Source organism: Euprymna scolopes, chromosome 19, assembly GCF_053919585.1.
Source record: "Euprymna scolopes isolate OS-2025 chromosome 19, ASM5391958v1, whole genome shotgun sequence".
Lineage (NCBI taxonomy): Eukaryota > Metazoa > Mollusca > Cephalopoda > Sepiida > Sepiolidae > Euprymna > Euprymna scolopes.
The window spans coordinates 45,729,172-45,756,573 of NC_136500.1; the positions used below are offsets into that span (position 1 = coordinate 45,729,172).

A 27,402-nucleotide genomic window follows, 5' to 3' on the forward strand; every position below is an offset into this window, starting at 1 on the left:
GGGCATACTAATGAGGTTTTCCAGGGTGTTGGAAAGCACTTCTCCTTAAGGCAACGCTTAAATAGTTTTGTAAGTATGGGGGCAAGTTCTGGTTAGAGTTTATTCAGCACTATAACTGGAATGCCATAAGGGTCAGTTGCTTTACTGGAATGAAGGTTCTTGATTAGCTTGGCGACCTCACGCACAGATATTTGTATGTTGCATAGCGTGTTGTCTGTTATAGGAGGAAATACGGGGAGTTGATGGCCTTTGTCGCATAGGGTAGAATTAGCTGCAAAGTTCTTGACAAATAGTCTGGCCTTGTCTGATGCTGACGAGATGATCTCGGGTCCATTGATGATAGTTGGGATAGAACATACGCTTCTGTTCAAGATCCTGTTTGCTATTTGCCAGAACTGGTGGGAACCAAGCCGCTGCTCAACTACTTTGGATTTAACGGACTGAGCATATAGCTCTCTTCCTTTATTTATTTTATATATATATATATATATATATATGTTTGTCAGCTTTATATTTTAGCACTACTTATGATGAGTTATTTTATCAACATGAACATATTGTTAAAAAAAATGTAGCAATACACTAGCTGATTACTGATATTTGTGGCAGGGTGCTGATTTTGATATCTATTTATAAATTTATATATCCCACAGCTGTTACATTCTGTTGGTGAAGTTTCACTTCTACTTTAATGTTTTAATGTAGTTGAAGGGTTATAAGGTCAGAGGTTATCTTGCTGAGGTTTTCTTTTTATGATAATAATTTTACACTCTGCAATTAAGTTAAAGATTGGCTGTATTTAAACCTTTTGAAATGGGGGCTGATTCATTTTTCCTCCCAATTTCTCTTTATAATGACATCCTCTCAAAATAGCATTTGAGAAGGAAAGAAAAACAATTATTGGATGTGTCAGCCATTTTTTTTTTTTTTTTTGTCCCCTTTCCCTGCCTCCACTTATAAAATTTGTGATATGTTAGATGGTCTTAAGGTTTATTTATATTTATGGGTGACATTCAAAGATATTAAAGTCATACTTCACAATAGTTGTATTTGATTATTAAATAGTATTCTGCTTTGGTTTTAATATTTCAATTATATTTTTAGCATTTATTTGTATATAATATGTATTTACAAGTATTTTACATATTTTTCTTTAAGAAAAATTGGTTAAATAATGAAACGGGAGTTCATGTATGCTTGTGTGTCTTTCTAATATATAAAGTAATATTGGATTTTCAAAGTCAAACCCAAATAGCATTTAGGTTGACAAATCAAACTTTGATCCTGACTAGCCCATTTTTTTTTTTTATCGTTATACTATGTTATTGGCAATTATATTGGTTCTTTGATAAAACTTATTTAAAAAAAAAAAAAAATTCAGCCCAGATGATTGATAATAAGAAAAGAGTTTTAAATAATCAGTGAAAATTTTTAATTAGAGTGAAGGATAACTCATTTTAAATTAATTATAGTAGGGTAACAAGTTAAAAAAAAAAAAATATGCGAACAAAAATTAAAAAACAAGATTACTTCACTGTATCCTGCGTAAAACCAGATTGATATAGCTTAAGAAACATTGATGACAAAAATAAAGATGTTTATGCTTAACTTTCTCCTCTGTCTGGATATTTTGAATTAACCTTTAAAAGAAGCTACATTTGTTGATATAAAATAGATGGGCTTTTTATTGCCCAATTTAATTGCTATGTATTCAGTTCTGAACATTTCCATCTTTTATATTTAGCAAAGATGAAAGTTAATTTTTGGGGGAGGGTGGAGCGTAAACTAATCCTGTGTTTGTATTTTTGTAATCTTTGCTAATTGCACATTTTTGCACATTCTTGTTGTGACTATGTTGTCAAATCTTGTGCAGTTTTGGTTTCTTCTGCAACTGGCACATTATTTATGTGTTTTCATAGTTGAATAAATTCTTAATTTAATTTGTATAAATTATTGAAAGTTTTAGGTGCAATTTATTGAAAAGAAATCCTGGTTAAAAAAAATTCTTTTTTTTTTTCATTAAACTCGTATTTAAGATTGGAAGTTTTCTTTACAATTGTCCGTCTCTTATTATTTTCAGGCAAATTGGTAACAACCTTGTCATTCCTGGCGGTTCAAGAACCATTGATGCAAGGAACATGCTTGTCATTCCAGGTAAGATATTGGAATAAATTTATTCATACATTTTTTTAATTAATATTATTGAACACATTCATTGATTGTAAAACCGGAACCTCCACCTACAAAATGTCCATGTTGAAATCAAAATAAAGTGAAACAAATTTTGAAGGAATGTATAAAACTTGTCTGCATACAAAATCTTTTTTTGTAAAATGAAAAAGCCTGCAAAAACTATTTGAAGTAATAAAACCAAAGCACGGAATCAATTTTCTTTGAGGAAGGGGGTAAAAATGTAGAGCTACAAGAATCTACACATATATACTCTGAATATTCCTTAACACAAATGTTGATTTTTTTTTTATTTTATTTTATTTTTTTTTTCCCCCCTCACCACTCTACCAGTATTTTGCAGTTTACAGACCATGCTGAAATAATGTTATTTAGAAACTCATGCCTAACATCAAAAGGAGGGGGGCTTTGTTTAGTATTTTATACTTTCACCTAACAATTTAAGAAACAAAAAATACCACAAAAATTCAAATTAACTTGAAAATCATATCTTTAAAAAAAAAAAAGAAGAAGAAAATAACGTGGTCCATCTAAGCAGAACATGAAATAACATGAAAATTGAAACCATACTTAACGAATAATGGAATAAACTTGTTTGGCATAAATTAACCCAACGGTTGACATGCTATAAAACGCACAACTTATTGATTAACAATAAGATATCCATTTGGTCATCTTGCTTTAATTGAATCCATTTGTAATCCAAGTCTGACAGGATTCATACAAAGAAAATTTAATTCATGAAATATCAAGAAGATCGCCATCAAAGAGATTGGCCAATCAGATAAGAGCTGAGTGATATACTGGTCCAAAAATGGAAAAGTTTTGTTTTCAAGCATGTGACGAAACTCTCTAGAAAATGCACATAAGTCAAGCACGTTGGTGCTCAATTAATCTAACGTATCTTTGCATATATGTCAGGTTACAGTCGAATGAAAATATTACCTGTCCTGACTCTGAAGGAGATTCCAGTTTATTCCGTTAATTTTTTTTTGCAATTAATGCTGTTTGAATTTTTAAATTTATTAGATTTAAAAATGGGTTTTGCCATGTATTATCGATCTGATTGGTAAACTTCAGTAGATTTTGTTTTTAAAAAAAAAAAAGTTTCAGCTGACATCTGTAGACTTATGAATCATTAAAACTTGAGTAATTAAAGATGCTAATGTTTAATCGAGATTCCTGGAGACTAACCAGGTGTGAAAGCACTGTAAACATTCTTTATGGTTCTTAGTTTGCAGCTGATGTGATCCAACTTTTCTTATAAGTTTTAAATGTTCAAAAAATGTCATTGATGATGAGTAATATCGACGTATATGAAAGGTTTTTTTTTTCCATTTATCACACCTGCATAACCATCAAAACAGCTGTTATTTAAATTAACAATGCATAATTTTTTTTAATTATAGACAGTAGATGAGAAAACTAAATACAGCTCTTTGGATAACTATTTTTGAAACAGTTTATAATAAATTAATGTTTGTTATTCATTTGGAATTTCGTTGTTTTGGGTTTTTTTATGTATGTGCAATAGTTTGGAATTTCGTGTTTTTTTTTTTTTTTTTTTTTTTTTTTTCGTATGTGCAATAGTTTTGTCAATATTACCCGTTAAGGTGATTTAATTAAAAAAAGGTCGGGGGGATTAATAAATCTGTATCAAAATTACCAAAATATTAACGTTTATCTATTTATATGACTAAATGTGTCAATTGTTTTCTTATTGATGAAACTTTTATTTAAAATGTTTGTTTCAAGTAACTTTGCAAACTGGTGGCGAGCTTACAAAGATAATTAATACATATGTTCCAACAAGTTATTTGAAGTATAGGGAGTTGTCTCACCCTGTTGAAATTGCTATTCATCCCTCGCATCTTTGGCTGGTCACAACTTTAAGAGCCATTAGATAGCACTCCGTATTGATAAAGGCAGAGATGCACATTTATCACATCATTGAATAGCAATAATACAAAGACTGTTGGACATTCATAACTGGAACTTGGTGGACAAACCAGGCATAAACTGAAATGTATTTGTACTAAATATAGTTGGATTGGACAGAGGATTGTGAATTTTATTAATGATTAGCAGGGCTACCCGACGTTGTCCAAGTCATAGGTAACATATTTTTTATTAAAATCTCAATCTCATGTTTTTCCTCCCTTTCTCCAACCCCTTCTACTCCTTTGCCCAGACCATTACTCTTTGGCTGAACACATACACATGGACAACTCTTTATATGATAAATTCCTCAAGGAATGTCAGCACTTTTTTCTACTTTCTAGATAAATAAAATAATTGAAAAATTAACCACCTAGCCCAGTTGACTTCCAAAAAAATGATTATTTTTTTTTTTAATTTTTAATCTGTATAATTATAAAACTTTGTGGACCGTTTGGACATCCTTCTTTCCTTTGCTTGCGTGAATTTTGTCTTCAACGATTGGCCGATTCCATCTTTTAAAAAAGGGATGGCGTGTGTGTGTGTGTGTATATGTATGTATATATATATATATATATATATGGGCATGACTTATAGGCTACGGAATGAGGATGGAGAGTTGTATGCTTTGGTTTCAATTTTACTTGATGCCAACAAGTCATATATATATATATATATATATATATCACTTCTATATATTATGTTCAATATAATAATCAATAAAGAATAAATAATAAATATGCAGTCTGCATGAATCGAAATATATTTAAGTGTATGTTAAAATCGAGCAATGCTAGGCAGCTTACTAGCTTTATATATTATTTTAAAAAAAAGTATACCAACTTCATAGTTCTTTGGTCTTTTTTTTTTCTTTTTAGCTGGGCGCACATACATACTACAGGTACCTACTCTTTATATAATAGATTCCATAGGTGGCATTTTGGGGCGATCACATTGTATTATTAAAAATTTGATTTAAAACCTTAAGTATTTAGATAATTTTATTTGAAAATTTAGATTTTTTTTAAATCAATTCTATTGAAAACTTTCTCTTGCGAGGATGCAAATCTTTGCTTGAGTTCCCATTTTTTAATGTAAGATTGTGAACAAATAATAAAAATCAATTTCATGTTTCCTTTTATGGATCGATGGCAAATCTAGTTGTTTGCTGATTAACCAATTTTTTAAAAGCTGTATTTGTTCTCTTAAAAATGTGTCACATCTGCTTTATGGTCTATTTGTCCAAAGATATGCCCCTTTTACTGTCATGGAAAATTTATAAATTGATAAAATATTCCTGTCTACCAGATGTTGCAATGTTCATTTAACTATAGTTTGACGGATATAGATGTTATCACCCACCCCCCAAAAAATATTGGGAATCTGTTGTAAACAAAAATATTCAGTTCATTGCTCATCAATGTTTTTGTTTTTTCAAATCCTCCATTATTTGTAAACAGGATGGAGAACCTAGTTTCATTGTTTTTGTTTGATTAATCAGTTTTACAAGTTGTTTTGTTAACTAATGTTAATAAAAACACCTGCTTCACAATGGAATCAACACATAAAACCTCTGATACTGAAAAAAAAATAGTCTAGCTTAGGCTTGTCTATGTTGTATATTAGGAATAATGTTTAACAAGCAGTTACCCGGCATCACCTAAGATCCAAATTTCCATAAATAAGTAGGTAACAGAAAGCAAAAATATTATAAAATAAAAAAAGTCGACTTAATATTATAAGTTTTAAGCAATTCAAAATTGTATTTTTGAGTATCGCCTGCACTAAGGATTGAGGGCCTGTGGTATAGTGGATAAAGTACGTGTAGAATGCAATTGTACTTTACACTTTTCTGGAGGTTGAAGGTTGGCAACACTCAAAAATATAATTGCGACTCAAGACTTCTACCCAGTCGTGACTGACGGAATGCATGTATGGTACCACCATGGATTAAATAAAGTTTCGTTAGAAATTTGATGCACATTTTTGAATTTAACAAAGATTCCAGAGTTCAGTAAGAGGAGATTACAGTAAAAGTCGGAGGTTACATCGACCGAAACATTGGGAAAATAATACTCAAGATGAGAACAGTAGTCCAAATAATACAAATAATCAACCCTCATCTAATAAAAAAAAAAATTTTTTAAAAATTCAGAAATTTAATATTGTAATTTGAAATGCTTACGTTCAATCTTGTGTGTCTGTGTGTGTCTGTCTGTCTACTTTGGAGACAAGATTGCAGAGCAGCACGAGGCGCATCAGAAGATTGCATTTTTTGTGAACCGGTGTTTTGCTGGTAAAAATAGCTGCTAACAGGTCAAATTTTTTTAAATATTGGAACTAAGCAGGAATAAATCTACTTAAAGTGCTCTTGTACACATACACAAATGTTGGTTCATGTCTAACTATTTCTGTCTAACGATAGCTCAAACAGTAATGACTAAAGTTAGAATGCTAAATGTTTTGGTTTTAATTCTAGTTGATGGCACCCAAGTCATATATATATATATTTATTTATTTTTTACTTTTGAAATCACTACTATATATTGGGTACAATATAATAAGCAATAGCATATTGGCTCTTTAATAATAAATACAATATCTTGATAAAGATATCTAAGGAAATGGCAGAAACACTAGAGGATGATCTCTAATTTATAGTGGAATGGAGACAAAAATGAATGGTCACATTCAATGCTGCCAAGACTAAGCTTGTTTCCTTCCACAATTACAAGAAACCTTCTCTACCACCAATAGCAATGGCCTAAAACACATTACCTAGTAATTAGTACTTCTTTTAAACTCCTCGGCCTAATGCTCACAGGGAACATGAGTTGGAACAGATACATTGAGAGCATTGCTAAGGTCACTGCGAAGAAGGTGGGGCCTTCTCTACCGTGCTAAAAAGCTACTTAGGCCTGAAAGTACCCTCTATAAGGCCACCATTACTCCATGTATGGAGTACTGTTGTCACATTTGGGCTGGTGTATCTGCTACTAGTCTCTCTCTTCTGGATAGGATTCAAAAGCGTCGTCAACCTGAACTGTCATCTAATCTTCAGCCTCATTTCCATCAACGAAATGTTGCATCTCTCTGCCTGTACTACAGATATTTTAATGATGAATGCTCTGACAAACTACAAGTACTTGTACCCCCTCAATGTAATACCTCCAACACACCTGACAAACAGCTAAATCCACCCCTTTACAGTAGAGATCCCTAGGTGTAAGGAAGCCTTCTACTTGAATAGTTTCTTCCCCAGAAATGATAGACTTTGGAATTCCCTTCTGGGATTCTGCTTTTCCAACTGTACTAACATGCATAAGTTCAAGTTCACAGACATCTTACTGCTCGTCTCCCTTTATAATGTTTCTTATGTTCCCGATAATAGCCCCTACTTCAAAGCTTATTTTATGACCGGGCAATGCCGGCACCCTGCTAGTTTGGAATAAAATCAAAGTAAAAATAATTATAACCTCTGCCTGTAAGTTAGCATGCTAACAAATTGGGCAATCAATTCTCTCTCATTAGTTAGAACTAGAAAAGGTGGCATTGTTCTTTCTCCTTCTCTACCTTTTTCTTACCAAAGATAATAAAAAAATAAATAAAGTGAAGAAGACAAATGAAGATTTCTTTTCCTTGTTTGTTTACCTCTGGTGTCCATGGGGAGAGTAGAAGCACATCTGAATTAGGGAGTAAATTTTTTTTATTCATAGCTAAAAATAAACACAAATATTGATCTGGATTAAATATAAAAATCTATGAAATCGGTTGAAAAAAAATGGTATAAATTTAGCAGCATAATCCAACATTTACCAAAACTGAACAGTTTTAAGTATATTTTGTTAAAGTTATTACAGTCTAAGAAATCGAAGAAAATTGACTTTATTTATAAGATTCTCTCAGCAAATGGAATGTGTATTTTATTAATATTGAATATCGATCAGATTATTACCAATAGATGATTAAAGGATTTATAATATTACTAATTATCTTTTTGTCTTTATTTAAAATAAAAATGAATTCAAAATATTAATCAAAAATCAATTTTTTAGTTTCATTTTATTTCAAAGTTCTTAGAGCTAACAGTTGATCCCTATATGGAATTAATATTTGAATATTCCATTCCAGTTCTTTTATCTTCCAAATGTTTAATTAGTAAAGAAGTTAAGAATATTAACTTTTCTTACACTTATTGACCAGTTAACATCATAGTATACTTTTCTTTTGGTCTTTCTGGATTCCAGAACAAGAATTCATTTAGTCTGGTCAAGTATCCAGCTTAATATTGTTACTATAAGCAACATCTTTTACAGAAGCCATTATTGTATAAGCTGATTTAGAGTAGTCATACCGAGAGGATTTTATTTGGGCTCCAATTAGTAAATGATTTTGAATATTTCGTCAGGGTTTACTTGTAGGTCGAGGTATCCTTATGCCGGGTTGTCTTGACAACCCCATGTACAGAGAGATCTCAAGACACTTGAGGGCAGTGTCTTCCTTAATCTAATATTTGTGTCTGTATATATTTGGTAATTATGCTGTTTGAATGAAAGAAAAGACAACAGGATTTTCATTTATCTTGTGGGAGAAGAGAAAGGGTCTACAGATGTCTTCTTTTGTTGAACCGAAAGTGAATTGGGGCATGGAAGAGCCCAAGAGAACATAATAGGTGATTCGTTTTAACTTAACTTAAGCCAGGTGATAGTTGCAGGACTGTCAAGGGAGATAAAATAATAGAAAAAATAAAATAAAACGTCCACCCAGATCCCCCTCTTCCACTCTCCCCTCTCCTACTTCTCCCTCTCTTAGCTTTAATACACCCTTATTGGTTGATCTTTCTATTTTTTTTTGTCAAATTTAAAATTATGTAAAGGGTGTCCTATTTTTATATTTTAATTTTAGTTGTGGAAACTAAATGGATATAAATTTAGATATAGTTGTATTTTAATCCCATTGAATTTTTTTTTTTTTTTTTTTTTTTTTTTTTACTCACTTTCCTGGAACTGGTCAAAAGAGTTTGAATGTATGTGATAAGCATCATTTTCAAGAATGTGAAGATATCACTACAAAAACTAGTATTTCAACACTCAGCCAAACCCCACAATCATGTTCTACATATGCAGTCCTGGTCAAAATCATAAGACCACTTAAGAAAATAAGCGTTTACGCATATTATCGAATTTTTAATCAAACAAATGGTTGAAACCATTGCCAAAAGGGAAAATATGATGGGGGAAAAAAATGAAATCTGCTTCATTTGAAGTCAAGATACCAGGTTGTCTTGACAAACCAATGTACAGAGACATCTTAGACACTAGAGGACAGTGTCTAGTAGGTATTCAAGTTGTCTCTCTTTTCTTTTCTTTTTTAATTTTCTTCCCTTGAAGATTGTAATGCTGGATATAGAGCAGCCAAACCAGCTGTCAACATTCCCCTGCTTTTTATTGAAACCAACCAAGAGCTCTTTTTAGTATCCTCGTTGTTCCCTTAAGTGCAATTGTTTGGATCTCTTTTGCACTTGGTTCACCAGGAATATTAGTTAGGTAGGACTTCGGGTTCTTCTTCATAAGCCTTGTGGCACCTTTCTTTTTTCTTTTTTTTTTCTTTTTTTTTTTTTTTTTTTACACTTTCCTGGAACTGGTCGAAGAGTTTGAATGTATGATGTGATAAGCATCATTTTCAAGAATGTGAAGATATCACTACAAAAACTGGTATTTCAACACTCAGCCAAATCCCACAATCATGTTCTACATATATTTGTACAATTTTGCTTTGTTTTCGATGGAGTTTTTAATTGAAATCTAGATTTCATGTTTGTGTTTCATTTTACATTTCTTTGCATTCAAAAAGACATGTAAAAGTGTGACACTGGCATGATGTTTTGATAAAAGAAACAGTACTTATAGCAAACGTTTGTTTCATCCATTAATTTGTCATAGTAAATTGTTTTCGTAAGCTATATCTATATTCAATAATAACATTTTATCATTAACATAGCTTTATACGATATGATATTGAGCAATTAAATTTGTCAGTTCAGTAAAAGAAAAAAACATGTAGAAAGATGGGTTTTCTTACCACTATGCTATATACATTTCCCCCCCCCCGTTATAGTTATTTCTACTTTGACATTTTTCTTCTATGACTATACTCATTCCCCCCCCCGTCTCTCTCCATGCATTCTTTTTGAACTTGCCCCATTTTAATTACCCCATTGCACTCTTCTCAGAATAACCTCCTAGTTATATAGCAACCACTCGATCTCTACTTTTTGTTTGTTTTTTTTTTCCCTTCATCTGTATGTACTTCCTAATTTTCACATTTACATTCTAATGTATCCTAAGCTAGATGTCGCATTTCCCTATATCTGTAACCTAGCTTCTGATAAGCCTTAGGTATAAAAGAGTGTTTATAACCTCTGTGATGTTTTTCCTTATTGAACTGACAAATAAATTCATATATACCTATATTTACTTCATTTTGTGTTATGCTTCACCCTCATATAGAGCTTCTTATATCCCAATAACTCTATATAAAGAATCTATTCATATCCGTTACATCTACTAATATATATATATATATATATATATATATATATATATATATATATATGGACTCAAACATTTAGTCTTAAGTATGACATAAAATTACATCCGGTGCTAAAACTTCAATCTTGTAGTTTTGGGAAATGGGAAACTCTCCCAGCTCAGGTTTATAGCACCTGTCAGGGTTAATTAGTGCAGTGTATGTACTATGCTATAGAGTGGGGGTTAAGTAAACCTGCCAGCTATTGCAACAACCATTAATTCTAATTGTCCTTTCAACTCAAGATATTGGCAGTAATACAGCTAAGAATATATATATATATATATATATATTAATTCTTATATTTAATTAAATTATCAATTGTACTTATTTATATTTTCTTTAACCTTCATTATTTAAAAATAAATGTATCTAGGAGTGTTCTTAGATAGATAGGTTTTGTTTCTGCTTGGAGCATGTGAACCATGATGCTTGACTTTTGCATTTTAAACTCTAATTGAAGCCATTGTATAATTTAATAAAATCAGCAGTAGATTCTCTACAGTGCAATTTGACTACAATGTATTGTGGACTAAGTCACTGCAGAAAGTTTTGAAGCTTCCTTGCAATGGATCCCTGATTAAAGCAGGCAATCAATTGATTTGATTGAAAAGTAGGCGATTTCACTGATTTTAATGACACTACAAGTGTGGAAAATTTGTTGATCTTTATTCAGTCCCGGGCAACGTCGAATCTTCCTGCTTGTTTTTCATAAGATCTAAAATATTTATGCATAATACATTTTCTTTACTCATCAGTCATTATGACTTTACCTGAAGTTACTTAAGGATAAGGTTTGATGAGCTGTATGGATTGTTGGTTGAAAGAGAAAAATATTATGAAAGGATTTTTTTTTTCTTTGTCACTTGTACGCTTTTACAAGTATTTGAAATTATTGAATAACAATTTTTTTTCAATAATTTTCTTTATTACCTGTTGGGTGTACAAGGTGTTGCTAGCGTGGAATCCAAATTTTTTTAGATTAAAATCCCATTGTCTAGGATGACGTTAAAAAAAGATGTTTGGTCTTATATTTTTTTCTCTCAAGTCAGCTGTTATTGGAACGAACGCAGATGATGCCAAATCAAATGTTTGAAAATGAATGATATGAACAAAGTTTGATTAAAAATGAGGATGGGTTATGAAAAGTATTTGTTGACATTGGATTTGAAGACTACCATGTTGCGGTCCTCAGAAAAACAATCACGTAATAATGTGTTCCACAGACAGGAAGTTTTTCTATAATGAGCATGAATTCTGTCTTTGTGCCTAACATTTGATTATCCAAATTGTGTCCATTTTGCAATGTAAGATAGTCCCTCAAAACCTTTTTCATCTGAATACCTCCTCCCTAATGTTATTAGTATTTTCTTAACAAAATATCTTTTGCAAAATCTGATTTAATCTGTGAAAATTGCCAGAAAACATACTTTAAAACATCTTTGCTAAAGACATTTTAATTGCTAAGTGTAGTAGGATTTAAACATTTATCAAACAAAAATAGTTGTGTTGTCCTGGAAGCTGAAATGATATTAATGGAAAGATTGAGAAGAGAATGTCGGTTAAGTAAAACATCTGCCAGGTCTGAACAATTTTTTTTTTACTTATTCATTTGTCAAATTTTTCTTTTTTTTTTTTTTTTTTTTTTTTTTAATAACCCATTAGCACAGAGTATGTATTTGACTATATTTATATGAGCATCTGATATCATTATATTTAATTAATTTTTGTCATTTTCGGTTTGTTTCCTCAGGTGGTATCGATACGCACACCCACATGCAACTACCCTTCATGGGCACTCAAGCTGTTGATGATTTCTACAGTGGTACAAAAGCTGCTCTGGCTGGAGGTACCACCATGATAAGTAAGTGTTTATGAGTAAACTTTAACAATCTGATGATAAATATATTTTATGGTAATCTTATTTAATAATATCTCTCTCTCTCTCTCTCTCTCTCTCTCTCTCTTCTTCCCACCTCTCTCTCTCTTCCCACCTCTCTCTCTCTTCCCACCTCTCTCTCTCTTCCACACCTCTCTCTCTCTTCCCACCTCTCTCTCTCTCCACCTCTCTCTCTTCCCACCTCTCTCTCTCTCCCCACCTCTCTCTCTCTTCCCACCTCTCTCTCTCTCTTCCCACCTCTCTCTCTCTCTCTCTTCCAACCTCTCTCTCTCTCTTCCCACCTCTCTCTCTCTTCTTCCCACCTCTCTCTCTCTCTCTTCCCACCTCTCTCTCTCTCTCTTCCCACCTCTCTCTCTCTCTCTTCCCACCTCTCTCTCTCTCTCTTCCCACCTCTCTCTCTCTCTCTTCCCACCTCTCTCTCTCTCTCTTCCCACCTCTCTCTCTCTCTCTTCCCACCTCTCTCCTCTCTCTCTTCCCACCTCTCTCTCTCTCTCTTCCCACCTCTCTCTCTCTCTCTTCCCCACCTCTCTCTCTCTTCCCACCTCTCTCTCTCTTCCCACCTCTCTCTCTCTTCCCACCTCTCTCTCTCTTCCCACCTCTCTCTCTCTTCCCACCTCTCTCTCTCTTCCCACCTCTCTCCTCTTCCCACCTCTCTCTCTCTCTTCCCACCTCTCTCTCTCTCTTCCCACCTCTCTCTCTCTCTTCCCACCTCTCTCTCTCTCTTCCCACCTCTCTCTCTCTCTTCCCACCTCTCTCTCTCTCTCTCTCTCTTCCCACCTCTCTCTCTCCTCTCTCTTCCCACCTCTCTCTCTCTCTCTCTTCCCACCTCTCTCTCTCTCTCTCTTCCCACCTCTCTCTCTCTCTCTCTTCCCACCTCTCTCTCTCTCTCTCTCTTCCCCACCTCTCTCTCTCTCTCTTCCCACCTCTCTCTCTCTCTCTTCCCACCTCTCTCTCTCTCTCTTCCCACCTCTCTCTCTCTCTCTCTCTTCCCACCTCTCTCTCTCTCTCTTCCCACCTCTCTCTTCTCTCTTCCCACCTCTCTCTCTCTTCCCACCTTCTCTCTCTCTCTCTTCCCACCTCTCTCTCTCTCTCTCTTCCCACCTCTCTCTCTCTCTCTCTTCCCACCTCTCTCTCTCTCTCTCTTCCCACCTCTCTCTCTCTCTCTCTTCCCACCTCTCTCTCTCTCTCTCTTCCCACCTCTCTCTCTCTCTCTCTTCCCACCTCTCTCTCTCTCTCTCTTCCCACCTCTCTCTCTCTCTCTCTTCCCACCTCTCTCTCTCTCTCTCTTCCCACCTCTCTCTCTCTCTCTCTTCCCACCTCTCTCTCTCTCTCTCTTCCCACCTCTCCTCTCTCTCTCTTCCCACCTCTCTCTCTCTCTCTCTTCCCACCTCTCTCTCTCTCTCTTCCCACCTCTCTCTCTCTCTTCTCTTCCCACCTCTCTCTCTCTCTTCCCACCTCTCTCTCTCTCTCTTCCCACCTCTCTCTCTCTCTTCCCACCTCTCTCTCTCTCTCTTCCCACCTCTCTCTCTCTCTCTTCCCACCTCTCTCTCTCTCTCTCTTCCCACCTCTCTCTCTCTCTCTTCCCACCTCTCTCTCTCTCTCTTCCCACCTCTCTCTCTCTCTCTCTTCCCACCTCTCTCTCTCTTCCCACCTCTCTCTCTCTTCCCACCTCTCTCTCTCTCTTCCCACCTCTCTCTCTCTCTTCCCACCTCTCTCTCTCTCTTCCCACCTCTCTCTCTCTCTCTTCCCACCTCTCTCTCTCTCTCTCTTCCCACCTCTCTCTCTCTCTCTCTCTTCCCACCTCTCTCTCTCTCTCTCTTCCCACCTCTCTCTCTCTCTTCCCACCTCTCTCTCTCTCTCTTCCCACCTCTCTCTCCCTCTCTTCCACCTCTCTCTCTCTCTCTTCCCACCTCTCTCTCTCTCTCTTTCCCACCTCTCTCTCTCTCTTCCCACCTCTCTCTCTCTCTTCCCACCTCTCTCTCTCTCTCTTCCCACCTCTCTCTCTCTCTCTTCCCACCTCTCTCTCTCTCTCTTCCCACCTCTCTCTCTCTCTTCCCACCTCTCTCTCTCTCTTCCCACCTCTCTCTCTCTCTTCCCACCTCTCTCTTCCCACCTCTCTCTCTCTCTCTCTCTCTTCCCACCTCTCTCTCTCTCTCTCTTCCCACCTCTCTCTCTCTCTCTCTTCCCACCTCTCTCTCTCTCTCTCTTCCCACCTCTCTCTCTCTCTCTCTCTTCCCACCTCTCTCTCTCTCTCTCTTCCCACCTCTATCTCTCTCTCTCTCTCTCTCTTCCCACCTATCTCCGTCTCTCTCTCTTTCTTCCCCTATCTCCGTCTCTCTCCTGCAGTCCTCACTCTCTCTCTTCCCCTTTCCTCCTTGCTTTCACTCTACAATCCTTTATCTATTTCTCTCTCTCGCTTTTTACCTACCAACAAAAAAAAATTCCTGTATTTGTGGTAATTATTCATGCAGGTTATTTTTATGGATAATCGATATTCCCCCCCCCCCCCCGCATTTTAGAAAAATTTCAGTGAGAAAAAAATTATATTTGAAACATTTGCCCATTTTCTAATTATGTATGCCTTTTAATGTTAAATTCATATCCATCTTAAATAGGTACATTCTCCAAAATGTAAATTATTTGATAACTATTTAATGTTATCATATCTCAAGAACAACTCGTTAATATAAGCTTGTTTAGAATTTCTATTAAATCTTAAAATTTTGAAATTAACTCTAAGGAGATATGATATTACCAGATAAAAATTAAATAGCACTTTTACATAATTTGAATTTAAAACAAAAATGGTGAAAGTGCATTGAATGAAATTGATTTTTTTTTTTTTAATTTTCCAGTGGACTTTGTCCTAGATCCTCGTGGACACTCATTGCTTGATGCCTACGACAAATGGAGGGATTGGGCTGATGCCAAAGTCTGTTGTGACTATGGTCTTCATGTTGGAGTCACATGGTGGAGCCCGACTGTTGCCAAAGAGATGGAGATGCTAGTCAAAGAAAGAGGTAAGTTGATAAAATAATACAAAAGTGTAGCGGAAAGCCACTTCTGTAATAGAAAAATAATCCAAGAACAGATGGCAAAAAGATAACTATCGTAAAGAAAAGAAAATTTTCTAATTGCTAATATTAAATTTAGTTGTCTCAAGCAAAAATTGGCCGCATCAATCAAAATTTTTTAATTAAAAAAAAAAGTGGTAGTATTAATCCAGTCAGGATCAGCAGTGGCCTTCTAGTGTTAAAACAAAAAGCTATGAGTGAAAAATTCAAAGATTCAGTATATTTTATACAGTGATTTTGGTACATGATTGATTTGTTCTTATCACTCCTGGCTATAATATAATCGGACAAATTTTTGTGATCATACCCAGTTATATTATAGCAAAAATGTTAGGATAACTATCAATTCCAAACATCTGTTCTGGGATGATTTGCTGCGGCAAACACTGAGAATAGCATGTACATTCCAGTTCAATTCTAAACTGTTTTTGTGCTACAATTAAATGTCAGTTTATTTGTAAAAAGAAATTTCCTTGACGAAAAATTGGGTGGTGTATGTTCAAGGAACAGTTGTGGTTACTAACCAGCAGACCATTACCACATTTGACCACTGCATATGCAGTATGGTAATATACCAGTGAAACCTTAGGGTTGAGGACATGTGCTAGTTCCTATTTACAATGCCTCCCCACGGGACAGTTAGACACCAGGGTCGTTTTTTTTATGTAGAGAAAAGGAACAAAAATAAAAATTGTCTCAGTCGTGAAGTATTTCTCCTTCACTAGTTGCATGGAGAGAAATGATACGAGAATGATACGATGAATGTGCAATGTTAGCCTTAAAAACAAACTTGGATCTGATGACCTCAGAGAAAAATTAGATATGAACAGTATAGGGAGATGTGTGCAGAACTAGAGACTTTGATGGTGAAGCAATATTGAAAGAAGGATGAGAGTTCTTGGCTTAGTAGATGTAAAATAGTTAAGATAAAAGGTTTCGATGGCAGGGAAAAACATGTGATAAAGATGGCTTTAAAAGAAAGAGGGGTACATAAAGACTTGACCAGAGATAAGTTTTGGAAGTCAATTTCTAAAAACCATTTAACACATGCCAGTATGTAAAACTGACATTAAACTGAATATTATGATGGATGATTAAAAATCATTTTCATCTGAACGAAATGTGCAATTATATCGATAAATATACTGAAACTTTTAAATTGTTGAAAATTTCTACAAAGTTTTATTTTTCAGTTTGTTTCTATTCGCTAGCAACCTTTTTTAGAGAAGTTTCATTTTTAGACCCCACCCCTTAAAAAAAATGAGGACTGTGCACAGAAGTTGCTCATTGACTCTTGCAATGCCCGATACAGAATAGACATAACTACCAGTCATTAGCCCTAAGCATACCAGGGCTTGCACAGGCTTGAAAAGGCCTTAAATTTAAAGCTTTGTCCTGAAAAGGCCTTACTTCTATTATTACCTTAGAAAAGACTTTGGAAATGTGAGAAATGTCTTAAAAAGGCTTTGAAAATTGTCTTTTTCATGTTCAGTATAAATTTGTGTCAGAATATTAAGAATAAAATCAAAATAAATACATTCTTCTAAAATTGCATCATATTATCGGTATTAGTTAGTTACAATCCAATGTTAGGGCAGTTGCTCTTGACATATCAAAGGCTTTTGATAGAGTATGACATAAAGGTCTACTTCACAAGATCTCCAGTTACGGTAAAGCTGGAAATCTTATTAAATCATTTCTCTCTGATAGGTTCATAAGACTAGTGGTTGATGGGCAGAAATCAGAAGCTCACAGTATTAATGCTGGAGTCCCTCAGGGGTCCATCCTGGGCCCAAATCTCTTCCTAATCTACATCAATGATCTTCCAAATCATATCCTTAGATTATTCATAGACATTTATGCTGACGACACTACCATCTATAGTAGTACATCAAAGATCGTAAACGACCAAGTTCTCTCTGATTCTCTCTCCTCTGATCTTGATCATGTGGTACAATGGGGAAATAGGTGGCTGGTTAATTTTAATGCATCTTATACTAAGCTTCTGTCTTTACGTCATCAATGCTCTAATCCCCATTTGGCATCAATTGAAATGAATGGCTCTCATCTTGGGGAGGTTCCATGTTTTGACAAGCTCCTGGGCTTGACCATTACTCCTGATCTGAAATGGAATATATACATCAAATCTCTTGCCAAGGTCGCAGGGAAAATGGATCGATCCTTCTATCGATCAAGTAGATATCTCACCACTATACCTATATAAGAGCCAGGTATGTCCAAGGATGGAGTACTGTTGCAATATCTGGGCAGGAGCTGCCTTGACAGAGTTCAAAATAGACTTTGTAGCCTAGTAAAGGATGACCTTTTTCTCTTTCCAGCAACCTCTTAGAAGAAACATTGTGAGCCTGTCTCTGCTTTATCGTTCTTTTCATGGCAAGAGCTCGTCTGAGCTCCAATCTATGGTCCCCCCCTCACCAAACTTTCACGAGAAACACTTGTCTAGCTGAGAACACTGAATAATTTCCCCCACTCTTTATCTGTGCCCAAACCTAACGTAGATTCCATAAATAAAGTTTCTTAGAACTGCACACCTATGGAACTCTCTTCCATTTGCCTGCTTTCCGGCTGACTATAATATGGTCGTCTTCAAGTCCAACGTAAATAAGTTCTTGATGAGCCGTTTCCCTTAAGTAATTTAATTTACCATATTTCCACTACTAACAATAACTACGTCATTGTCCCATTGACCACTGTACACTTATTAACGCTTATCCTCGAGTAACCTCTTGGTTGGTTGTTTTTGTTTTACGACATATCAACCCTTTTTAGGTTTATATATATATTATTCCTTATTGGAATTTTTTTATTTTTTAGATGAGCATTGTATGTTAATTTTATTTTATTTCGGACTACTAGTCTCATCTTATCTTTTTTATTTGGTGCACAACGTTTCGGCCAACTTCCTCTGGCCTTCGTCAGGTGGTAACCGCGACGTATAGGAACTTCGAATCTCCTAAACGTTGTGCACCAAATAAAAAAGATAAGATGAGACTAGTAGTCCGAAATAAAATAAAATTAACCTTTTTAGGTTATTTAATGCCAAATCCAAATATTTTGAAGAAAGATTTTTTAATAGAATATATTTGTTGTTTTCAAGTCAGTTTCTATTTAACCCATAGTTGGGACCCTAACAGGTACTACCACTCCGGGTCAGAGTGGACCTGGGAGCAATGGCAATTAAAGGGTTGCTCCACACTCCCCAAAGCCCGCAAGCTGGGGCCTCCCCATCGGATATAGTTTGTCATATCCAGGACCGATCTCTTGGCTTTGATAAACGGTGACTCATTTGTGTAATTATAAAATAAAAAATGCAATTGAAGTGAAATGAAAAATCAAAATAAATACTCTTAAAATATAATTAGTTTTTTGTTTATTATATCATTTTTTATATATCAAATTTTGTTTTAAAACTTTAATTGTGTCTAGAGACGGTGTCGCAAAGTCCTTAAAAAATTGACGTTGAAAATCTGTATGAACCCTGTATACTAATTCCTAATTGACAAAGATCCAAAAATGCTGAGGATTGGTGCATAAACTCCCCTGTGACTCTTTTTTTTTTTTTTTTTTTTTTTTTTTTTTTTTTTTTAATATAAGCGTTTGCTTGTCACACTTCTTTTTTTAAAGACACATTCGTTGAAGACAAGTTACTGGACTACACTAGAACATGGAGTTGAAAGGAAAAACTGTAATCTAAGGATTTATTGTTTAATTCAGCATTTCTTTTATCAGGCTTTAAATAAACTGGAACGAAAGCTTGTTAATCCACTTAATGATAATCAATCCATTCACAAATGATGTATTATTCATTTAATGCAAATAAGTTAGTCATAAAAACCACCCAACAGTCAATTGTTTTTCTTAACAAAATACTCATTTCATGAGACTTGTTTGTATTTTCCTTTTATGGTCCCAAGACTGACGTTTCTCGTGCATTTGGAAATTTAAGTGCAAAAAGAAAAAGACAATGTTGTCAATGAAATGAAAAGACGTTTGCACTAGAAGAGTGTTTATAAAAAGCTTTTCTTTTTATAGGAGTTTCTTTTAAGTTAATATAATCTAATTATTATAATCAATCTGTACCAAAATTGGTTAAATTTTATTAAAAATTATCAGTTATAATTATCAATATGGCCCTATATTATTCTGTAAACTAGTTCTACCTACCTGTCAATGCCTGGGTGCAGAAAAAAAAAAATTAATTACAAAGACATGAAAATTAAATTTGAGTTTTGCATAAACCAAGGAAAATAATTTATATTATTTGATTAACTGGCAGGGAGACCTGACGTTGCCTGAAATAGAATGTGGATCAACAAATCTTCCACACTCATACTTTTATTGTCATCAAAATTGGTGAAAATTTACCATTTTTAAATCAAATCAATTAATTGCCTGCTCTAGTTGGGGACCCACAAAAGTGCACAGAGAGGAGGCTTCATATCCCCCCCCCCCCATTTGCAGTGACTTAGTCCACAATACCTTGTAGTTTGCATTGTTATTTTTATGTATTGACTTTGAGTAAAGTTTAAGTGCAAAAGTGCTTTAAAGAGAAACCTTTATTTTGAACGCACTAATACTAACTCTTGATTTTGTATGTTGGACTCTTCTGCTTGTGCGGTGATAAAACTTCTCAAATGCACTTGTGATGTTACTGTATAAGGATGCTTATTTTGTTCGAAATTGAATAGTTCCTTCTTTAATCAGATTTTTTGTTATACTTATTGGAAGAATTTCAATACAAAACTTATCGAAGAACACTCTCAGACGCATAAAGTAGATTGTGTAAAATTTCAAGAAAATCAGCACAACCATTTTGGAATTCATAAGGAACAAACTCACACATACAAAGTGCCTTTTATGATATATTGTCCGGTCATAAAATATACATAAATATTATGTTTTAATTCATGCAGTTTTCTTTTTTATTATAGAGCCAATTCCTTATTGATTATTATCCAATATATAGTAATGATTTCAAAAGTTATAAAAAAATATGTGACATGAGTACTATTTGCTAAAATCGAAACCAGAATGTTTAGTGCTCCAGCCTTAATCATTATTTATCTCTCTAGCAACATTACCATCTGAGCTACCAACAGATTGAAACAAAAGGTTACGACTTAGAGCTGTGAATGTTTAATTTTGTGCATGTGCAAAAGTAACAGCAGGAGTAAGGTTTTATTCGACTTACCCTGCCAAGATCAACTGTTTGACCCCTTAGCAGCAATTTTTTCAAGAAAAAACAAATTAAGTATGCTACAGGTTATCAAATTTCAATTATGTGGACCAAATATTCAGAGAGGAGTTTGATAGATTTTTTTTTCACACGCTGACAAGATCACTCATATATATATATATATATATATATGGAAGTTTTAAAAGCCAAAAACAATGCGAAAAAGACCGGAATCATGAGAGTGAAGAAAAGATTCCGGTCTTTTTCGCATTGTTTTTGGCTTTTAAAACTTCCATATATTCCTTTACAACAATGCTTCAAGCAAACTACCACCTACTTTTATATATACTTATATATATTTATAAATATTTTCGTTAGAACGTTTTCATCTTCAACTCTGTGCAATTATGCAGGAGTAAAATTCAGCGTAAGTGAAATGAAACTGATCATCTAATAAGAAACCATAAAAAATGATTGAGTTATTAATACTTGTTTTGTTTTTTTTGTTTTTTTTTCAGAGGAATATTCAAATTAGTTAACTTTCATGTAGTCGCTTGCATATCCGTGACTATTAAGACGTTCATTTTAATAATTTTTGAATAGAAAAAATAGGCTTTTAATATCAATGTTAGAGCGAGAAAAAACTTAACTTCGAAGGTATATATATTTATATATATTAAAGTAGTAATGGTGTGTGTGTGCATGTATATATATATATATATATATATATATATATATATATATATATTAAAGTAATAAATTATTGGGACGAGATTTTGAAAATCGTAATAATGAATTTCACATGAAAACAATGGTATCTACAAATTCCTCGAACTTTTAAGATGATTATATCAAAAAAGTACAAAAGTCGATAAGGTAGAAAATTATTTATTAAAGAAAATAAAAAAATAGAATTAGAAGAAAACGATTGTAAAACAAAGGAGTTCAAAAGGGAAGTAATTTTCTGTTTAGATTTAAACAAGATGGTGGCAATTTTTCAAATACTAGCATGATTAAAGTTGTTTTTTTTTTGTTTTTTTTTTAATAATAATTCAGTTAATATTCGGGTAATTTCGACTGCATAATTTGGAAGTTACCATTATAACTTATTAGAATTGACAAAAAAAAAATCAGTTGAAACCATTGTTTTTTATCTAAAAACTCCATTTATCGACTACAAAATCTTGTCCCAATAATGAAGAAGTGCCAAATTATTTCTTCTGATTTCTAAAGATTAACACTTGTTTAAGATTATTCTTAATGTGACTAATTTACCTGCTATTTAAACCTCCAACCAAGAGATCTTTTTAGGATTCTAACCATCTGTTTAAGTGCAACTGTTTGGATCTCTTGCACTTTGTGCACTGGGTATATTTGCCAGGTGGTTTTTAAAATTCTTTTCATGAGATGGTAGCTTCTATGATTATTTCAATAATAGATCTTCCTAGGATTTCATGCTGTGCATAAGGTCTTGATATTTACTTCATGTTTTTTCCTCTCGGCTCTGTTTAAGCCAACATCATCATTAGGGATGATGATTTAATCTAGAATTGCTACTTTCTTCCTATGTCATGTTTATCAACGCCATTTTCTAGGTATGTAGAATTAGATAGTTATAATGTATGATTTATTTTCAACAGTTGACTATTTAATCATGGTGATAACATTTTTTTTATTTTTAGGTGTAAACTCCTTCAAGATGTTTTTGGCATATAAAGATGTCTTCATGCTTAGAGATAATGAGCTCTACGAGGCCTTCAAGACATGTAAAGAACTTGGTAGTTTGGCAATGGTTCATGCAGAAAACGGTAGCATTATAGCTGAGGTAAGTATCGTCCATTCATTTGTGATAGATGGAAATATTTTACAAATTTTTTTTTTCCTTTTCAAACTCTCATCTAAAATATGGTTTATAGTCATCCACAGACAGTTTTGTTATATCCTAAGCCAAGATCGAAACTTGATTATCTAATCAATCGTCGTCATTTCTAACCATTTGGATGTCAGTAAGCAAAATATCATTTTCTCAAGTTACGACGGACCTGTAACAGTCACAGGTTTAATCTGTATGAGGGTCAGTTTTACAGAAATCTTTGTGCAGGGTGTCAGCCCATCTCATTATTGGACTTATCAGTCGCTGACTTAAGAACCTTTTAACAGGATTCCAATTGGAGGGGGGGGGGCATTTTTAAAGTGCATCTTTTGTTTTTTTATCTTTTGCCCATTTTATCTTTGCTAAGCACCTTTTTTTTTATTTTGTTTTTGTATATTGTGTGTTTTTTTTTTGCTTTCTTTTTTTTAATTAATATTTGATTGCTTCTGAATAGCAGCCAAGAAACTAAAGACAATATTTTTCATTATGGGTTGTGAAATGCACGTAAGGCAGTAAAGATATAGGAATTCGCCAAATTTAAAAAAAAAAAAAAAAATGAACAAAAGTTTTTTTTCTTTTGGTCATTGTGATGTAATCAACTCGTATATATAATTAGAACATTTCCGGGTAAAACATTTTGTTACCATTCAGATATCAAAATTAAATGAGCAGCTCAATCGTGTGACTGATCTCTGGCAGCACCTTTTATGTTTCCACCAAAAGATGAGGGTCAGAGTCCATCTTTCATGACTAAAGTATTTTGCTAAACAAAACTGGAATTATCTCTTCTGACGAGAGGACTTTCAAAACATGTAATTAATGAAAACTTTTATTGAACTCAAGCCTAATAAACATCAATTGAGCACTATCGAGAAATATCACTTGCACATGTTCTTTAACCGGGGAGAGGGGGGGGGATATGGGCCATAGTTTTGCTGAGATAATGTTTTCTAACAAAGTTAGAGTAGAATGATTGCTCCTCTGGGTGGATATAACTTGGTCATCTTTAATTTGAGTGTTGATGATCACTTGACATAAACTGTCTTCAAAGTTTACATTAATTGCTTTTAGTCCTCTCATAATAGTTATTATCATATTTATTATTATTCAACTATTGATTTAGCCTTCATTTTTATTAGAATGTGTGAGAGGGAAGGCGCTTTTAACTATAACTATGTAGTCACATATGCTCATGATAAAAAATAATCCCCCCCCCCCCATCATTTTTTGGCTTCCAAGAATACCTATTAGCATTTTTAAAGGATAAAGAATGGGTGATTTTAAAAAAAAAAAAAAAAAATGTAACTATCACTTTTTGAGCTTATCTTTCAGCTTTGAATTTGAGTTGTTCGGCATCATCCACCCCTTCTCTCCGTCTCCTGGAGACACTGTTTTTATTGAATCTTGCTCGTTGGATTATATAAATAGTTTCAAATTTTGTCTCCAGTTATGGTTCATTCCACCTTCAATCTTGCTTGAAAGGCTCACGGAAATGTCAGTCCTTTGCACCAGATAATTCTTATAAACCAGTTTTGGCACTCTGCTGGCAGAAAGTATATTTTGAGACAGATGTTTGCTCTAAATAGAAAATTTGTAACCGTGTGACACTACCCCCTTCACATTTTTAATTATTACTTTAGTTAAATCCTACGGTTTTCATTTACTGATGCTCAAACTTTAGCAACAGTTTATGGCCTTCTCTCCTGTGTTTTTGTAGTAATTTCTATGGTGCATTTTTAGAATTACACTTAAAACAAAAATAAAAAAAAGTGTTATGTTGTTTTTACTTGTTATGGAACAAAGATGTTATATTTCAAAAATCACATACATTTATCAAGCAGTGTTTTAAATAGAAAATTTTTTTTATGATTTTTAACAATTTTAATAGCAAATTGTATCTATTAAATAAAAATAATAAAAAATAAAAATTATTAATCGCTAAAAATCGTAAAATTTGATTTTCTTAATTAAAAAAAAAAAAAAATGGATCAATTTATGTGATTTTTGGAATATGACATCTTTGTTCCATTACGTCATAAAGATTTGTTTGTATTTTTTTTTTTTAGAGTAAAATTCTAAATAAGAACCATCTTTACTTTCCTCAAAGGATTTTCTGGGGGAAAGGGTAGCATTTCTCTCTCTCTCTCTCTCTCTCTCTCTCTCTCTCTCTCTCTCTCTCTCTCTCTCTCTCTCACCACAAAAAAAAAAAATGAATGACACTAGTTTTTATTTAGAAGTTGCTAAAAATGTGTCCCACCACCACACACATACGCTTTGACATAAAAGCTGGATTCATGACTTTTCTGGTAGATCTTGGGAGGATATTGTCCCAAGCATTATTTCTCCATTTTAAGAGAGTGGAGGCTGATTTTATTGTCCATTGGTTGAGACATTCTCACCAGGTAATACTGATGGAACCAATCATGATTAATTTTGTTCTAATCAAAACAGGGTTCCAAGTTCTGTTTTTTTAATAACCAAATTTTCTTTTTGATAATTTAAGGAAAATCAGATTTTAAGATATATGAACTCTACCATTATATCCCAATATATGAGTTTCAAGCAACTAAGTTTTAAATCCACACAATTATTTGTTTATAGTGAAGACTTTGTTTAGGACCATCTAATTTTTTTTTTTTTTTTTTTTTTTAATTTTTTAATCACTGCTAAAATGATTGCCACAAAAAAAAATGGCTGGCTAGTTAGAATTAAATATCGATTGTGATTCTAATGCTGAGAATCCTTTTTTATACTAGATTTCATAAAAAAATGTAAAAAAAAAAAAAAAAAATTGTTAATGATTCTAAAAGAAAAAGGATTACTTTCTTGAATAACTTTGTGAATACTTGATTTTTGTAAAAACATGAGTTTTTTGTACAATTCTCATTAGGAAAAAGATCAATCCTCTTTCAATTTTGATTTTTTTTTTTTTTTCCCCCATCCTCTTTTCACGTATCTTAAATTTGTTTGTGACTTGAGGAATTTCCACTTGCAGATTTGTGATTCATGTCCACTGAAAAGAATTTGGGGGAAAGGTTGAGAGGGGACAGGGATTAGGTTAAAAAAGAGAGAAAATACACATTCACTCTAAAAAAAAAAAAAATGGTGAAGAATTTAGTAGAAGAGAAAAATTCTAGAAGTAAATTTTTGAATAGCCATTTTCTTTGAAATGTTAAGGGAAGAAAAGGGAGGAGTGGTTTTACTTTCTTTTGCAGTCTGTGAATCATTCTCTTGCGTCTGCTGATTGAATGACTCAGTTCTCTCGCTCAATGACAACTGTGAGCCTGACAATATGCGTTCATGAATCCATTCTGCAAATCTCTTCTTTTGCTATCTCTACCTTTCATATATATCTGGAGAGTATACAAAAATATCTTTTTTTATTCTATGTATATTCCTTATAAAAATAGTTAAAATTGTTATGATTAATAAGCTCAATGAAGATGTATTCCTGCCTTCAGAGCTTATACACTGTTAAAATTACATTCCTATAACCAGAAGAAATTGGTCCACAATCATAGTTTTTATTTAGTTTTTTACTCTTATTGGAAAAACAAGCATAGACATTCGTCTATATTTTAAAAAAAGTAAATGTTTTAATTAATAATAAAAATAATTGTGGCTTAATATTTTTGTGCCTACTAAAATGAAATAGTGTGTTTGTGTGTATATATTAGTAGCCTGGCCAGGCCACAGGGGAGGGTTCTGGATATGACCTTAAACTATATCCGATGGTGAGGCCCCAGTTTGTGGGCTTTGGGGAGTGTGGAGCCACCCCTTAATTGCCATTGCTCCCAGGTCCACTCTGACCCAGAGTGGTAGTACCTGTTAGGGTCCCAACTATGGGTTGAATAGAAACCGACTTGAAAAAAACAAATATATTCTATTAAAAATATTTTCTTCAAAATCGCTAGATTTGGCATTAAATGACCTGAAAAGGGTTGATATGCCGTAAAACAAAAACAACCAACCAACCACAGGGGAGACAACAAAATTGAAGCGGGCCTGCAGGACACTATATATACAAATGTAGGCAAATTTGAGCATATTTTATTGGTTTGAAAATATAGATTCTATTTTACCAATTGTCATAAAATTTTAACCGTAGTATAGTATTATAATCTTCAAAAAGCCTGCAAATTTTCATGTAGTTTCCTCCATAGAACCAAAGATTTCAGTATTCAATTTTGCTACCAGTATAGATATCATATATTTCCCCAAAACCTCTCTTCTTGAAAAGAAGACTAAAACTTGCTGCTATGGTTTCAAATGATCTGAAATAATAGCAAGGGAAGACTTGATTCTAAATATTTCTCATATGTTATATCTCCCCCTCTTTGGTTTTCACACAAAGTAAATTTCAGTGTATAAGGATTATTTGATACTGGAGTCATTCATAATCGAACCCTATTTCCAGAATAGGGGAGATTTTACATATGAGAAATATGATCTGCAATAACAGCAGGAGGAGACTTGATTCCAAATATTTCTCATGTTATACCTCCTCTCTTTTGGAAATGGGGTATGATTATGAATATCTCCAGTATCAAATAAGCCTTATACACTGTGAAATTTACTTTATGTATGAAAACCAGAGAGGAGATATAACATACGAGAAATATTTAGAATCAAGTCTTCCCTT

The 27,402-nt window shown here is 33.6% G+C and overlaps 1 protein-coding gene across 27 annotated transcripts in view; it reads left to right on the plus strand.

The window, feature by feature from the left end:
* The window catches only part of LOC145303547 (dihydropyrimidinase-like), a 486,844-nt gene that overhangs the window by 383,066 nt on the left and 76,376 nt on the right, over positions 1-27,402 (plus strand). For all 27 annotated transcript variants that reach the window (XR_013873734.1, XR_013873736.1, XR_013873735.1 and 24 more), the window contains exons 3-6: positions 2,081-2,154; positions 12,470-12,580; positions 15,472-15,636; positions 22,570-22,712. Coding sequence is in view for 24 of the 27 variants with exons in the window: in XM_080145021.1 (XP_080001147.1) it covers positions 2,081-2,154; positions 12,470-12,580; positions 15,472-15,636; positions 22,570-22,712 (493 nt within the window). In the remaining 3 variants the exon portion in view is untranslated. The remainder of the gene's footprint in view (positions 1-2,080; positions 2,155-12,469; positions 12,581-15,471; positions 15,637-22,569; positions 22,713-27,402) is intronic.